The sequence below is a fragment of the Nerophis lumbriciformis genome, linkage group LG22 (assembly GCF_033978685.3).
Source record: "Nerophis lumbriciformis linkage group LG22, RoL_Nlum_v2.1, whole genome shotgun sequence".
Lineage (NCBI taxonomy): Eukaryota > Metazoa > Chordata > Actinopteri > Syngnathiformes > Syngnathidae > Nerophis > Nerophis lumbriciformis.
In genome coordinates, this window is record NC_084569.2 from 1,242,719 (window position 1) to 1,259,754 (window position 17,036).

A 17,036-nucleotide genomic window follows, 5' to 3' on the forward strand; every position below is an offset into this window, starting at 1 on the left:
TCTGACTGTGATGAAGTCAGTGCCTCACCAGCCATCAACCTCACCGCACGTCACTGGTAGTAGGTGGCGTTGTGCCGGCGGACGGAGGGGGTCTTAAACGGTGGCTTTGTTGTGTGTGTGGACACGGATAAGGTTAGGTGTGAACCTTATCCAGCTTAGTGTAAACGGGGCCTTTTACATTGACACAGGGCCGGCCCGTGGCATAGGCCATATAGGCAAATGCTAAGGGCGCCGTCCATCAGGGGGCGCCACGCCAGTGCCACAAATGTTGGAGAAAAAAAAAAAAAAGTTGGTACTATTATTTCTAAATACAAAAAATAATCCCACGTTAATTAAAATGCAAAGTAAAGCCTATATAATAGAAATATTATTTGTTACAATATTACGCCCCCTCCCCCCCCGCACGGTGCGCCCCCTCCCTTCCCGTATCATGACTCTTTTTGGACGTCACCACATCAAAAAATCAACACAAGATGTCAAAACGGCCAAAACTGTCAGGTGCCCAGGGAAGAAAAAAGAGAAAAGAAAAGGAGGAGAAATGAGAAAAGACAGAGGTAGCAGGTAGGTAACGTTAGCCTACATGAAATTATTTGTCTGTTACAGAATGTGATAGTAACCTGGCTTTTTAGCATTAAGCTAATGTTACATGATTCGGCAATTGCTAATCAATAAGTAGCTAGTTCTGTTTTAACGTCGGGTTAATATTGTGGAGGGGGCTAAATTGTTATGGAAAATAATAATGTAACGTTAGGTAATTACAGTACTCCCACCTTACATTCCTCAGGGACATTTGTATTAGATCTTTTAAGCAGGTGTTTTTTGTTTACATTGTTATTGCCTTCTGGTTAGCTAATGTTTGCCCTGCAGGTAATAGTCACTTTTCCACCCCTTTATATATTAGGTATAGTTGTAAGCCTAGTTGTTAAAGTGCACATCATTAATGTTAATTAAGCAATATGTATGTAAAAAATATTGTATTTCATATATTCATTTTTTATTTTTTGCATTCATTTATTTATTCATATTTTTTTTATCTTGTTAACTATTCTGATTGTTAATTTGCTTTCTTTAAGTAAAAAAAAGGTCAAAGACAAAGCTATTCGGTTTCTTGTGAGTATATACACTTCACTGCCGATGTGGGGGGGGCGCCACCTAAAATCTTGCCTAGGGCGCCAGATTGGTTAGGGCCGGGCCTGCATTGACAGGCATATTTTCTGAACTCAATGGAATGACGATGCTCAACCAGACATGTCCAATACTGAATACATCTCCTACAAGTAAATCACCTGGAATAGTGAATATAGTAATCATTTTCCAAAACACGACAATTCCACAGGCAGAAGTCAATACATGAGCATCGACAATATATCACCTGCATGGTGACTAACCCTTTTTTTTTTTTTTTTTAACACTTGCTTGATGGTTAAAAAAGTAAAGTCAAGTTTAACAGAAAACCTCACCTGGATATTGAATAACAGTTGTTTGATGCTGGTAGATTGACCCTGGAACAGATAATTTAAAATGTCCATGATTTCATACAGAATGTGGCATCCATTTTGCTCTGTTTTTGACATAGGGTGGGCCTCATGTCTTTTGCACAATGCAGGTCAGCTGACTGTGACTGTGTACGGGAGAATGACAGGAATGCAGATGCCTGACAGTCAGTGGAGAATAAAAAGCACAACGCTCGTTGGGACTGAATGTTGCACATCAGACGAGGCAAATATAACTATCTATATAACTAATAACCTCAATGACGATTTGCATTGTGCCAAATGAAGGATGGCTGTGTTTTCTCTTTAAATGTACACTCAAACATGTGACCTGTCCTGGAGCCCGCCACCAAATTCTGGGGGCACTTGCATGCAGAGAGATGGAGCTTCACTTCTGTGCTCACATTACAGTTAAGTGCATTGAGAACATCAAATGTAGCTTGTTACTGTAACTGCTTTAGTGAGATAAGATGACAACTTAGCAGAAAGAAAAGTCGGTCGGGAGGAAGCTTAGAGGCACTTCATGGCCAAAAGACACGTCGGTCTTAAAAACATGTCAAGACACCTCTTCTCAAAGCAATCACACAATTCTGACTTCAAAATAAAAGTGCTACTCGTCACATCCGGTCCAACTACACTAACCAAAATGAAAAATGGTTGACATTACAATCATTCTTTGGTTATCAAAGATGTTTAAAAGACTTCCTTGTGGTCTACATAACATGTAATGGTGGTTCTTTTGTCCAAATTTCGCATAGATGATATTTTACAGACCATGTTGAAGCCGCTTTGTGACCATATCTTCAGCATGTGCAGTTTTGTGGGCGGTTTTATTTACGTGCCTCCACTTCGACTGCATCTTCTCCCCGTTAAAGTACCAATGATTGTCACACACACACTAAGTGTGGCAAAATTATTCTCTGCATTTGACCCATCACCCTTGATCACCCCCTGGGAGATGAGGGGAGCAGTGAGCAGCAGCGGTGGCCGCACCCGGGAATAATTTTTGGTGATTTAACCCCCAATTCCAACCCTTGATGCTGAGTGCCAAGCAGGGAGGTAATGGCTCCCATTTGTATAGTCTTTGGTACGACTCGGCCGGGGTTTGAACTCACAACCTACCCATCTCAGGGCGGACACTCTAACCACTAGGCCACTGAGTAGTTTTTTTTTTAGTTTTTAACGCTTCCATATGGAATCTACCGACAGATATAAGTTTGAACTGTACGCTACTTTGTATTAGAAATGGCAACAGCTAAATATGCACATGCATGTATGAGCCAGTCTGCCTCAGAACAAGAGGAATGGGAAAAAGAAGAAACGTATTGACTATAACGTCGGACTACAATTGAAGACTCGCGCAAAGCTCTTTGAATAAAACTTTACCATATATGGAGATATCCGCTGACATCATCAATGGAAAAAACGTCACAAATGGGGCAAATTCCAAACGGCTCGTTTGGAGTAAGCATAAAGGAAGGCAAAAATGTTTTAGAAATATCGCCGCAATGCCTTCAATGGTTTGATTTCACATTTTCAAGACTTATGCAGATCCCAAATACACAAAAACAGGTACCAGTAGGTAAAAAATATAGGTATACCCTATGGGGTGGGCCTCTTTGGTTGTCAAAGATGTTTTGTAATGTAATCTGTGATATTTCTACCTAAATAAATGCTAGTACATCAATTAAGGCATATAGGGGGGAATTGTTCTTGCAGGCTGAAATATTATGTTTATTCTTTTATAACATCTTCTAGTTGATAGTCCTCCATTACAGAATGTTTAGCAGGCTGAATAATAGACTTTATTAATAAAACCAGAAGGTTAAGACATTTTCATGCAGCGATATGAATACCATTAACCTGTACAATATCAGAAGCATTTATTCAGGTAGAAATATCACAGATTACACCTTTGACAATCAAACAATGATAAAAAAAATCCACATTTTGAGTTAACATGCAAAACTGGTATGTAAAACGGAAGTGTAGCTCCTCTTCGCTGAATGCAAGTGCTTCTACAGCAGGAATCTAAATTCTGTCAGGGATACACCAACGCACTGTAGGTAATTATTTTTATTGTCATTAAAAGCCTGTTTTGTCCAGTTTGTGTTAAGCTATTTAAAAAAGCATAATGTTAAATAAACATGCCATTAAGCCAAACAAATTGTCTAATCCCAAAAAACTTGAAAATGATCTGTCTATGGTACATTTGTTAATGATGTAAAAATGATATATGTCTGCGATTATAGCGATTCATTTCGAGTTAACTATGAATAAAAAGTGATTAATCGTTATTAAATATTTAAATCATTTGACAGCTCTAAAGTATAATATTATTATTGTATTATCATTAGTGCATCGTCTGAGGCTTAAAGGGGAACTGCACTTTTTTTGCAATGTTGCCTATTCTTCATATTACATATATAAGACAAGAACACATATGTTTTTATTTTGTTGAAGCATTCTTAGTAGTAAATAAATGCGATCAAAAGTCACCTTACAATGGAGCCAATGGGAGTCGCTCGATTCTGCTCTTTAAAAACCATCCAAACACCTCCATTAAGGTTTTATATACATGCTGTAAGTATATATGTAATATAGTAACAGACACATTTATTATAACATTTAATAATTTATGTATTTTGGTCATTTGAAGCATACGCGGCGCATTAATTTAAAAAACACATCACGACTTTTGCTTTTTTCTTCAACATCACAAAATTTCTACTCACTGCAGACTTCATGAGAGCCAACACGCATAATAAAACATCACTTACTGTACAATGTCTGCTGTCATTAGGATGCCGATTGCTAGAATCTTGTTATAGTCCCATTTAGATGGAGAATAAGTCATAATCCTCGAGAGGAAAAGGGGGGTAGAAGCAAGCATCTTGTTGTATCTTTCTTGTCATTTCCGGGTCTAAATTGGTTATCAACTTGTCCTAATACGTCCTTATTCTCCTACAATCAAGGTGAGAGGCATGATTTATGATCGAGAATTAACTTTCACCAGCCCAAAGGCGAGGAAGCAGCTCACCACTCGGTGGTGTCAACAAAGCCACACAAGCTAGTAACCAAGGCGCCGCTATAAATAGTTTGTTTATAATAACATTATTAATAATACTTAGCTAATATTCACGTCACGAAATGCAATTGGCGTATTGTTGGCGGTTTTTGGGTGGAAAGGCGGAAAAGATGACCTCCCTTTAGCTCCATTGTAAGCAGACTTTTATTTACGTTTATTTACCAATTAGAATGCATTGAAAATAAATACATCTGTTTTTCATAATGATTGTGAACGATACGCTAAATTCCAAAAACGTTTTTTTTTTTAATACATTCTAAATAGTAAATAAATACGATCAAAAGTCTGCTTACAATGTAACGTCTGAGAGTTGCTCTATTCTGCCTATAAAGCCCTTAAAAACATCCATTATTGTTTTAAAAGTTAAAGTTAAAGTTAAAGTACCAATGATTGTCACACACACACTAGGTGTGGCGAGATTATTCTCTGCATTTGACCCATCACCCTTGATCACACCCTGGGAGGTGAGGGGAGCAGTGGGCAGCAGCGGTGGCCGCGCCCGGGAATCATTTTTGGTGATTTAACCCCCAATTCCAACCCTTGATGCTGAGTGCCAAGCAGGGAGGTAATGGCTCCCATTTTTATAGTCTTTGGTATGACTCGGCCGGGGTTTGAACTCACAACCTACCGATCTCAGGGCGGACACTCTAACCACTAGGCCACTGAGTAGGTGCACATACATAATTTAAGTATATATGTAATGTAGTAACAGGCACCTTTATAATCACATTTAATATTTACATATTTTGCTCATCTTAATTTCAAAAACACATTGTTTGTTATTTTTTCAACTCCCATCACTGATTATTACTCACTGCAGACTTCATGAAGAGCCATCAAACATAATGAAACATCACTTACTGTACACAGTCTGCTGTCATAAGGGGCATGACTGCTAGGATGTTCATATATTCCCATTTAGATGATGAATGACTCCTCGTGAAGAAAAGGGGGGTGAAACCAAGCGTCTTTTCTCGCCATTCCCGGGTTTAAATTGGCTGTCAAAGTGTACCAACTTGTGGGAATATGTCTTCGTCCCTCTGTTATCCAGGGGAGATGCATGATTTATAATCTACAATAAAGTTTGACGAGCAACTGATCAATCGATCATGTCAACATTGGCACACAAGCTCGTGATCATGGCGCCGCTATAAATAGTTTGTCTGTGTTAGCACTTATAATAACAATATCACTAACACTTGTTAATATTCAAGTCAGGAAATGTAAATGGAGTATTGTTGGCGGTTTTTGGATGTTTTTTTCATAGGGTTTTACGGGTGGAATAGAGGATATCCAATTGGCCGCGCTGTAAGCGGACTTTTATTTACGTTTAGGAGTTAGACTGTCTTGGTTGACAAGACTCTGCAGCATCGCGTGGACATCGGGGGCGGTACCACTGGATTGGCAGACCGGGGTGGTGGTTCCTCTCTTTAAGAAGGGGAACCGGAGGGTGTGTTCTAACTATCGTGGGATCACACTCCTCAGTCTTCCCGGTAAGGTCTATTCAGGTGTACTAGAGAGGAGGCTACGCCGGATAGTCGAACCTCGGATTCAGGAGGAACAGTGTGGTTTTCGTCCTGGTCGTGGAACTTGGTAGGGTCCTTGAGTGTGCATGGGAGTTTGCCCAACCAGTCTACATGTGTTTTGTGGACTTGGAGAAGGCATTCGACCGTGTCCCTCGGGAAGTCCTGTGGGGAGTGCTCAGAGAGTACGGGGTATCGGACTGTCTGATTGTGGCAGTCCGCTCCCTGTATGATCAGAGCCAGAGCTTGGTCCGCATTACCGGCAGTAAGTCGGACACGTTTCCAGTGAGGGTTGGACTCCGCCAAGGCTGCCCTTTGTCACCCATTCTGTTCTGAACTTTTATGGACAGAATTTCTAGGCGCAGTCAAGGCGTTGAGGAGATCTGGTTTGGTGGCTGCAGGATTAGGTCTCTGCTTTTTGCAGATGATGTGGTCCTGATGGCTTCATCTGGCCAGGATCTTCAGCTCTCACTGGATCGGTTCGCAGCCGAGTGTGAAGCGACTGGGATGAGAATCAGCACCTCCAAGTCCGAGTCCATGGTTCTCGCCTGGAAAAGGGTGGAGTGCCATCTCTGGGTTGGGGAGGAGATCTTGCCCCAAGTGGAGGATAAGTACCTCGGAGTCTTGTTCACGAGTGAGGGAAGAGTGGATCGTGAGATCGACAGGCGGATCGGTGCGGCGTCTTCAGTAATGCGGACGCTGTATCGATCCGTTGTGGTGAAGAAGGAGCTGAGCCAGAAGGCAAAGCTCTCAATTTACCGGTCGATCTACGTTCCCATCCTCACCAATGGTCATGAGCTTTGGGTTATGACCGAAAGGACAAGATCACGGGTACAAGCGGCCGAAATGAGTTTCCTTCGCCGGGTGGCGGGGCTCTCCCTTAGAGATAGGGTGAGAAGCTCTGTCATCCGGGAGGAGCTCAAAGTAAAGCCGCTGCTCCTCCACATCAAGAGGAGCCAGATGAGGTGGTTCGGGCATCTGGTCAGGATGCCACCCGAACGCCTCCCTAGGGAGGTGTTTAGGGCACGTCCGACCGGTAGGAGGCCGCGGGGAAGACCCAGGACACGTTGGGAAGACTATGTCTCCCGGCTGGCCTGGGAACGCCTCGGGGTCCCACAGGAAGAGCTGGACGAAGTGGCTGGGGAGAGGGAAGTCTGGGCTTCCCTGCTTAGGCTGCTGCCCCCGCGACCCGACCTCGGATAAGCGGAAGAAGATGGATGGATGGATGGAGTTAGAATGCATTAAAAAAAATACATCTGTCGTCATGTCTTTCGTAATGATTGTGAACAATAGGCAAAACTCCCCAAAAAAACTTAGTTCCCTTTTAACATTACAGTAGTACTTCAGTTTCCGTTAGTAATCCGTTTCAAAAGGTCCAATGAAGATTTAATAGAACAAAGTTGGAATGGTATGATATGGTATGGTAAAACTTTTCTCCATAAGAAATAATGCAAATCCAATCAATGGGTTACATACACCTAAAGATACAGCATCAACACAAAACATATTTTATAGAAAACACTTATTAGAGCTAGTTAAACTAATATATTTACCGTACTGTGGATCAAAATCTTTTAAGGCATAATATTATTTCTCTATTTTAATGTTTGTGTTGCTTGCTGCTGAGTATTCATTACATCAGGGCCGCAAATGGCATTTTTGAACTTGGGCACCCCATTCCATGAAACGTGGGCACACTGACTAGTTTGTTAAACGCAATATTTGGCCGCACAACAACTGAGACGGAACACTAAAACGATGCAAAACTTTTGGTGAAACTTTCTTTGATAACTAAATCACACCAAAGGTTTGTCCCAACAGTCACCTGATCCTGATCTAATATACCCCTCCTTTTTGGACTCTTGGGTGACTGTTTAAAGGGTCAATCAAAGAGGATGCTACTCACAATGCACAGAGGAAGGTGAGCTCCTGGACGGGTACGTCCCGTAATGGCTGGAGTGGCTTCCCGGGTACGGAGGAGGCAGATCTCCAAAGGAATATTGCACCCCCACCATACGCGACTTGGTTTTCAACGCCTGGCTCCTCTCCTTTTTCAGCTTTTCTGGGTCCTTCAGCAGAGAAACCAGATTCTTGGCCTTTTCGCGTATGTGCTGCCCTTGGTCCTGTCCGTCTCGGTCTATGTACTGGAAATCTTTCAGGGTCTGAATGGAGTAGATGTTGTCCCGGCACTCCTGCGCCACACGTTCCGAGCCCGTTTTGACCAGGTAGTTCATCAGGCCAAGCGCCTTGTACACGTGGCGCCAGTTTTTCCCGTGGTCGTTGAGCCGCCTCCACAATATACCCATGACCTCGGTGAAGGCCATCATGTTGTAGGTCAGGTCAGCAATTTCCGCCATCAGCGAGCTGGAGGGGCCCCACGGGTCGTTGGAGGTGGCTTCTCGCACCTTGATCTCGGCCTCCGTGTAGCTGTTGACCACATTTTTCATCTGCCGGCGAATTGATGAGGTCGTCATGGTGTCTGGTTATTTACACAGGTGCTCCGGTGGGGGAAAAAAAACTGGGGATTTCGTTAAAAAGTGTCTTCAGAAAAAAAATAAGAAAAATCCAACGTCAAGGTGTTTGCAACTTCAGTGACAACCACAAGGGTGTTCCTGTGTAAGAAGAAGACAACTGATTAGGTGCTGAAGACAAAAGTACCGTATTTTCCGCACCATAAGCCGCCCTGGGTTATAAGCCGCGCCTTCAATGAACGGCATATTTCAAAACTTTGTCCACCTATAAGCCGCCCCGTGTTATAAGCCGCATCTAACTGCGCTAAAGGGAATGTCAAAAAAACAGTCAGATAGGTCAGTCAAACTTTAATAATATATTAAAAACCAGCGTTCTAACAACTCTGTTCACTCCCAAAATGTACGGTAATGTGCAAATGTGCAATCACAAACATAGTAAAATTCAAAATAGTGCAGAGCAATAGCAATGTCACAACACACAAAATAAACATAACGCTCACTTTCTGAAGTTATTCTTCATTCATAAATCCCTCGAATTCTTCTCCTTCGGTGTCCGAATTAAAAAGTTGGGCGAATACGGGATCCAAATTCTCGTCGAAGTCATCAGAGTCAATGTTGCTATTGTTGTCCAGCAGTTCCGTGAATCCTGCCTTCCGGAAAGTTCGGACCACAGTTGAGACCGATATATCCGCCCAGGCATTTACGATCCACTGGCAGATGTTGGCGTATGTCGTCCGGCGCTGTCTCCCTGTCTTAGTGGCGCAGGTCATCTTGTTGCTTCAATTCTCTTGCTGCTGCTCTATTTCCGTGTTCTACTGCGTGACTTATTGCCTTGAGTTTGAATTCTGCGTTGTACGCGTGTCTCTTAATAGGAGCCATTTTGTGGTCTTTACAGATGTAAACACACAAATGAAATGAAACGCAATATCCGGGGGCTTCTTCTTCTACGGGGGCGGGTGGTTGCTTACAGTAGAAGAAGAAGCGCTTCCTCTTCTATGGGGGCGGGTGCTTACCTTGGCGGTTGCTTACCGTAGAAGAAGAAGCGCTTCCTCTTCTACGGGGAAAAAAGATGGCGGCTGTTTACCGTAGTTGCGAGACCTAAACTTTATGAAAATGAATCTTAATATTAATCCATATATAAAGCGCACCGGGTTATAAGCCGCACTGTCAGCTTTTGAGTAAATTTGTGGTTTTTAGGTGCGGCTAATAGTGCGGAAAATACGGACTGGGACGATTGGATCTTTCTACCAGAGTCCAACTGTAAATATCATTTAATTCAGTGTTTTTCAACCACTGAGATTATCTAGTTTCACCTATTTGGGTTAAAAATATTGTTTGCAAAGCAGTAATTATAGTCTGCAAATGATGTGTAGTTGTTGAGTGTCGGTGCCGTCTAGAGCTCGGCAGAGTAACCGTGTAATACTCTTCCATATCAGTAGGTGGCAGCAGGTAGCTAATTGCTTGGTAGATGTCGGAAACAGCGGGAGGCAGTGTGCAGGTAAAACGGTGTCTAATGCTTAAACCACAAATAAACAAAAGGTGAGTGCCCCTAAGAAAAGGCATTGAAGCTTAGGGAAGGTTATGCAGAACTGAACTGGCTACAAAGTACCGGTAAACAAAAACAGAATGCTGGACGACAGCAAAGACTTACTGTGGAGCAAAGACGGCGTCCACAATGTACATCCGAACATGACATGACAATCAACAATGTCCCCACCAAGAAGGATAAAAACAACTGAAATATTCTCGATTGCTAAAACAAAGCAGGTGCGGGGAATATTGCTCAAAAGAAGACATGAAACTGCTACTGGAAAATACCAACAAAACAGGAAAAGCCACCAAAATAGAAGCGCAAGACACTACACACAGGAAACACCAAAAAAAGTCCCAAATAAGTCCCGGTGTGATGTGACAGGTGGTGACAGTACTTTGAGACAAGTATATTGATGCATGCTTGGTTATGGTTTGAATTCATATTCAACAATTGCGACGACAAATTGTAATTGTCAATATCGAGTTACATTTTTTAATGATTTTTGCTTCGGATTTTTTCAATGAAAAAAATGTGCCTTGGCTCACAAAAGGTTGAAAAACACTGTCTTAGGCGATATCAATGCTGACTGAGCAGTTTCTTTCTTACCACTATTACAACATTGGTTCTCTTGCTGCTCATTCGTGGCTTGCACTACACTTGTAAATACATTACTATATGGTCAAAAAAAAAGCTATGTTTTCTTTTCAATTCTTTCATTCGGACCAAAGCATTATTAAAAGTTAAGATGTTGTACAATGATGACATTTCTAAAATACGCGGCTCTCTGAATTCAACGCCCTGTTTAGTGGTTGAGTGTTGTAAATGACTGGGCTATAATTAGAATCCTAATGAAGGGCTCAGCCCGGTTAATGAATTGATGGACAAAATGTGTCCCAAGAGATCAAATTTTCACCCTTGCCATTTTTATTTTACAAGCCGCAGTCACTGTCGCTGTGCAACTGCGCCAAGAAACACAACACCCGAGCTGGTCATTCTTTGGAACAACGCTGAGTAATTGTGTTGCGAAACAACGCGTTGTTTCCAAGCTCAGTCATTGTTCACAGTTTCCTTCCTTCAAAAAGGTAAGTGGTGTACAGTCCAATGCCAAACCCCAGTTCAGGAACTAGGTGAAATATGTTGCTGTAACTTTAATAGTGTCAATCAGGATACGACTGATACCGATCCACTTTCAATTCCAAATAGGCCGACTAGCCCCAACATTAGCTCCATAAAATGGTAGTAATTATTTCCAATGCCTGTCAAAATGATGACTTGTCCTTAAAATGATACCGGTCTTAATGAAAAATAGTTTTATTGTTGGCCATTTAGCTAGCTTAGCCTAATACCTAGCAAGAACTCAACAACTTTGTAGAGGACCGTAAGAAACTCTGAATTTTTCTTTCAGAGCTATGTTTGATTTATTTTTTACATTCTTTGTCTGAGTCACCATTGCATAAATAAAAGGTATATTCCCATAGACATCTTCTAAGGGTACACAGCATGGAGCGCTACTGACGAGAGGCGGGGCCGCCATCTTGGAGTGGTGATCAGTGCAATTCATTTGGCAGTAGCAATGAACTGTCAGCGCATTTAATTCATCTTACCTCACTGAATACCACTGATTTTCACCTGCTTTTTTCTCATACGTGTAGCTAAGATAAAGGACACATGTTTTATTATTCATAGTTTGCTTAACAATAATATAATATTCTTATATGCTATAAGTGACCAGACATCTGAGATCAAAACTGGGAATATAATCCCAGAGAAGGGGGAAAAAATGGTCAGCTATTTTTAAATTGAAGAAACAATATGATTAGGTTATATATCCTACATAAACAACATTAGATATATATATATCTTATAGACGATATCTCTGTTGCTGCAGCAGCAGAGAGTTTATTCTGTCTTGACACTTTGTATTACATTCTTCCCTTAAATGATCATGTTTACACTGATTGTTTTATATGTATTTGTTATGTATGTAGCTTCGGATAAAAGCGTCTGCCAAATACTTCAACATAAACATAAATAAACACCTGAAAGTCTTTATATCAGCTAAAACCACCAATCTGTTTCACTGGATTCAGAATAAAACCAAATTCTGTCTTACCCAACAATGTTAGTTTTTGAATATTGTTACTTGAAGACTTATTCCTGGTTACAATTATACTGTTAAGAAAGTCTTGTCTTATACTTTGCCTAAAATGAGAATGCATCGTAATCAGCGGCGGCTGGTGAATTTTGTTTTAGGTGGGGCTGAAAATTTGTAAACCAAACCCCCATATATTGCCCTGCCCCCTACACAATCTGGACTGTGGTCCTAACTTTTACCCCTGTTGGCTTTTACAATCTTTATCTTCATCATTTATTTCAACTTTTTGTTATTCAAGTATGACATTTTTAAATGTAATTAATTTCATTGACAAGCAATTCTATTATGGTCATACTCTTGTTTGCTAGCGGCTCCTATTTCAGTACTATTGAAGATCGTTGCTACTTCTCAACTCTGTGGTAATATTCTTTTCACAAAATACAACGTTAATGTTAAATCCTACTTGTGAAAAGTAACCCCCCGATTCCTATTTTCAACAATCCGCTCATTTGAGCAGGAAAACGCTGAAGTTTAGGCTCCTCATCACCACTTCAAGATGGCGGCCCAATTTCTCGCGTCACAGCAGCCAATACTGCGTCTACTTATAAGATGTCTATGGCTGCTAATTAGCAAACACGGGAAAACAAAAATGCGACGTTTTTTCGCACCATTTTTTTCCCTATTAAGCGATATTAGCTATTTTTTCCGAGTAAAGAAGATATGTTGGATACTTTTGAAACACGTTGTAATCTCAGGTGTGTAGATCTCTACGCTTGTTTACATACTTCACTATTTTGTTCAGCAAGGTGTTGGCCGCCAAACCGTCAACATTTGAGGACACGTGGCGAAAGTTCGCCAGTCGGTTACCTGCCGTCACGCGATGACGTCACGGAACTTCAGGTAAAAGCACTTCCTGTTATTTCGCCGACTCATGCGCACACGTTAAACGCCATACATCTCAAAGATATATTTGTTTGGAACATTTACAATTTTGTGCGCAATACTATGACTTACAAGCATGTCTAGACGATTTATTGACATAAACAAACTAGCTCCTCGCTACTGTAGAAGTCGCATATTTGGGTTTATACGCGGTTATAATTTTACCCATAATGCACTATGTCTCCCCGATAATTCCCACAAGAATGTCTTTATATGACGTCGCGTCAAATGTGTCGATGAGGTAAAAGTTCATCACCATGACTCAGCATTTTGTGTTAATCTTCAAAAAAAAAAAAAAAGTTACACCGTCAACTTTGAGGAAAAGACCATTTTCTATGTGAGCTTCCGCCTTCCTCTTACCTTCATGACTTGGCAGCGTCACGCTCCCAAACTGACGACCACGAAGACGAGGAGGAGAATGTGGCTGCTGCAAGAAGACCAAAATGTGCCTCCGCCTCTCCGCATGTCCTGACCGGACACAAGTAGTACTCGAGATCCCAACGTAGAAGGTACTAGAACCCTGACCCTACTTCGTAGAGGAAGCCGAGCTGAGAGCAGACTGGTCTGGCAGGACTGGAACACATCAGAGTGGAGGCTGGCCTGCACACAATTAACCCTTTCACTGCCTCATGCCACACTCAGTCATAACATTAGGTACAACATAACCCTTTCACTGCCTCATACCACACTCAGTCATAACATTAGGTACAACATAACCCTTTCACTGCCTCATGCAGGTCATAACATTAGGTACAACATAAGCCTTTCACTGCCTCATGCAGGTCATAACATTAGGTACAACATAACCCTTTCACTGCCTCATGCAGGTCATAACATTAGGTACAACATAACCCTTTCACTGCCTCATGCCACACTCAGTCATAACATTAGGTACAACATAACCCTTTCACTGCCTCATGCAGGTCATAACATTAGGTACAACATAAGCCTTTCACTGCCTCATGCAGGTCATAACATTAGGTACAACATAACCCTTTCACTGCCTCATGCAGGTCATAACATTAGGTACAACATAACCCTTTCACTGCCTCATGCAGGTCATAACATTAGGTACAACATAACCCTTTCACTGCCTCATGCAGGTCATAACATTAGGTACAACATAACCCTTTCACTGCCTCATGCAGGTCATAACATTAGGTACAACATAACCCTTTCACTGCCTCATGCAGGTCATAACATTAGGTACAACATAACCCTTTCACTGCCTCATGCAACTCAGGTCATAACATTAGGTACAACATAACTCTTTCACTGCTTCATGCAGGTCATAACATTAGGTACAACATAACCCTTTCACTGCCTCATGCAGGTCATAACATTAGGTACAACATAACCCTTTCACTGCCTCATGCAGGTCATAACATTAGGTACAACATAACCCTTTCACTGCCTCATGCAGGTCATAACATTAGGTACAACATAACCCTTTCACTGCCTCATGCGGGTCATAACATTAGGTACAACATAACCCTTTCACTGCCTCATGCAGGTCATAACATTAGGTACAACATAACCCTTTCACTGCCTCATGCAGGTCATAACATTAGGTACAACATAACCCTTTCACTGCCTCATGCAGGTCATAACATTAGGTACAACATAACCCTTTCACTGCCTCATGCAGGTCATAACATTAGGTACAACATAACCCTTTCACTGCCTCATGCAGGTCATAACATTAGGTACAACATAACCCTTTCACTGCCTCATGCAGGTCATAACATTAGGTACAACATAACCCTTTCACTGCCTCGTGCAGGTCATAACATTAGGTACAACATAACCCTTTCACTGCCTCATGCAGGTCATAACATTAGGTACAACATAACCCTTTCACTGCCTCATGCAGGTCATAACATTAGGTACAACATAACCCTTTCACTGCCTCATGCAGGTCATAACATTAGGTACAACATAACCCTTTCACTGCCTCATGCAGGTCATAACATTAGGTACAACATAACCCTTTCACTGCCTCATGCAGGTCATAACATTAGGTACAACATAACCCTTTCACTGCCTCGTGCAGGTCATAACATTAGGTACAACATAACCCTTTCACTGCCTCATGCAGGTCATAACATTAGGTACAACATAACCCTTTCACTGCCTCATGCAGGTCATAACATTAGGTACAACATAACCCTTTCACTGCCTCATGCAGGTCATAACATTAGGTACAACATAACCCTTTCACTGCCTCATGCAACACTGATATATATGATATGATGATATGAACAATAAAACACTGAATATTAACAACATATCAGACCAACTTCTCCACAGTTGTGTGTCTTTTACAATCAAGCAAAATGCAACAAAAATGTTAAAAAACAACAAAACATGAATGCAAAGTGTAATAAACACCTACAATATGATATATTATCACTTTTATCCACATCTGTTCCTGACACGTGTGTTTGGGGCTGGCTGATCCGTAAACAAGCCCCGCCCACTCTGCTTTGTTCCTGGTCTGAGCTGCTGTGACCTAGATTACTGTAATAACTCCTATAACACTCAAAAGTGCAGATTTCGACCATTGAAATACTTTCTATAGTTCCAGACTAAAGTTTTGATGGTAAAGGTCTAAAAATGGGAGACCGGGCTTTCTGCTCCGCCGCTCCCAGTCTGTGGAACGCTCTCCCTGACCACCTGAGGTCACCACAGATTTTTAAAAAAGGCTTAAAAACCCTTCTTTAAAAAAAAAGGGGGGAAAAAGCCTTTTTTTAGATATATATACACATACTAGTTTTAGCTATTTGGCTGTTTTATTTTTTATTTTTTTATTTTTTATTCTCTTTTTATTTGTATTTATTTATTTTTATTACACTGTAGCACTTTGAGGTTGTTTACTCAATGTAAAGTGCTTTTTACAAATAAAATCTACAAACCCCGTTTCCATATGAGTTGGGAAATTGTGTTAGATGTAAATATAAACGGAATACAATGATTTGCAAATCATTTTCAAGCCATATTCAGTTGAATATGCTACAAAGACAACATATTTGATGTTCAAACTCATAAACTTTATTTTTTTTTGCAAATAATAATTAAGTTAGAATTTCATTGCTGCAACACGTGCCAAAGTAGTTGGGAAAGGGCATGTTCACCACTGTGTTACATCACCTTTTCTTTTAACAACACTCAGTAAACGTTTGGGAACTGAGGAGACACATTTTTGAAGCTTCTCAGGTGGAATTCTTTCCCATTCTTGCTTGATGTACAGCTTAAGTTGTTCAACAGTCCGTTGTGCTATTTTAGGCTTCATAATGCGCCACACATTTTCAATGGGAGACAGGTCTGGACTACAGGCAGGCCAGTCTAGTACCCGCACTCTTTTACTATGAAGCCACGTTGATGTAACACGTGGCTTGGCATTGTCTTACTGAAATAAGCAGGGGCGTCCATGGTAACGTTGCTTGGATGGCAACATATGTTGCTCCAAAACCTGTATGTACCTTTCAGCATTAATGGTGCCTTCACAGATGTGTAAGTTACCCATGTCTTGGGCACTAATACACCCCCATACCATCACACATGCTGCCTTTTACACTTTCACCCTAGAACAATCCGGATGGTTCTTTTCCTCTTTGGTCCGAAGGACACGACGTCCACAGTTTCCAAATACAATTTGAAATGTGGACTCGTCAGACCACAGAACACTTTTCCACTTTGTATCAGTCCATCTTAGTTGAGCTCAGGCCCAGCGAAGACGACGGCGTTTCCGGGTGTTGTTGATAAACGGTTTTCGCCTTGCATAGGAGAGTTTTAACTTGCACTTACAGATGTGACGACCAACTGTAGTTACTGACAGTGGGTTTCTGAAGTGTTCCTGAGCCCATGTGGTGATATCCTTTACACACTGA

At 41.4% G+C, this 17,036-nt stretch overlaps 2 protein-coding genes across 6 annotated transcripts in view; one reads left to right on the forward strand and one right to left on the reverse strand.

Moving 5' to 3' along the window:
* LOC133615662 (ADP-ribosylation factor-like protein 16) overlaps positions 1 to 2,106 on the forward strand; it is a 35,502-nt gene extending 33,396 nt beyond the window's left edge. The window contains exon 6 of the mRNA XM_061974419.2: positions 1,607 to 2,106. Within this exon, the coding sequence (XP_061830403.2) occupies positions 1,607 to 1,615 (9 nt within the window). The 3' untranslated portion in view covers positions 1,616 to 2,106. The remainder of the gene's footprint in view (positions 1 to 1,606) is intronic.
* Positions 1 to 13,733, reverse strand: part of LOC140679757 (epsin-3-like) — a 41,945-nt gene extending 28,212 nt beyond the window's left edge. For 2 of the 5 annotated variants that reach the window (XM_072915810.1, XM_072915807.1), the window contains exons 1-3: positions 13,507 to 13,733; positions 8,011 to 8,716; positions 1,461 to 1,502 (exon numbers count right to left, since the gene is read on the reverse strand). In XM_072915810.1, coding sequence (XP_072771911.1) covers positions 1,461 to 1,502; positions 8,011 to 8,578 — 610 coding nt within the window. In that variant the 5' untranslated portion in view covers positions 8,579 to 8,716; positions 13,507 to 13,733. Of the gene's footprint in view, positions 1 to 1,460; positions 1,503 to 8,010; positions 8,717 to 12,989; positions 13,131 to 13,506 lie in introns of those variants that run through there. The other 3 variants (XM_072915808.1, XM_072915809.1, XM_072915811.1) reach the window with 3 other exon arrangements.
* Between the last annotated feature and the right edge of the window lie 3,303 nt (positions 13,734 to 17,036).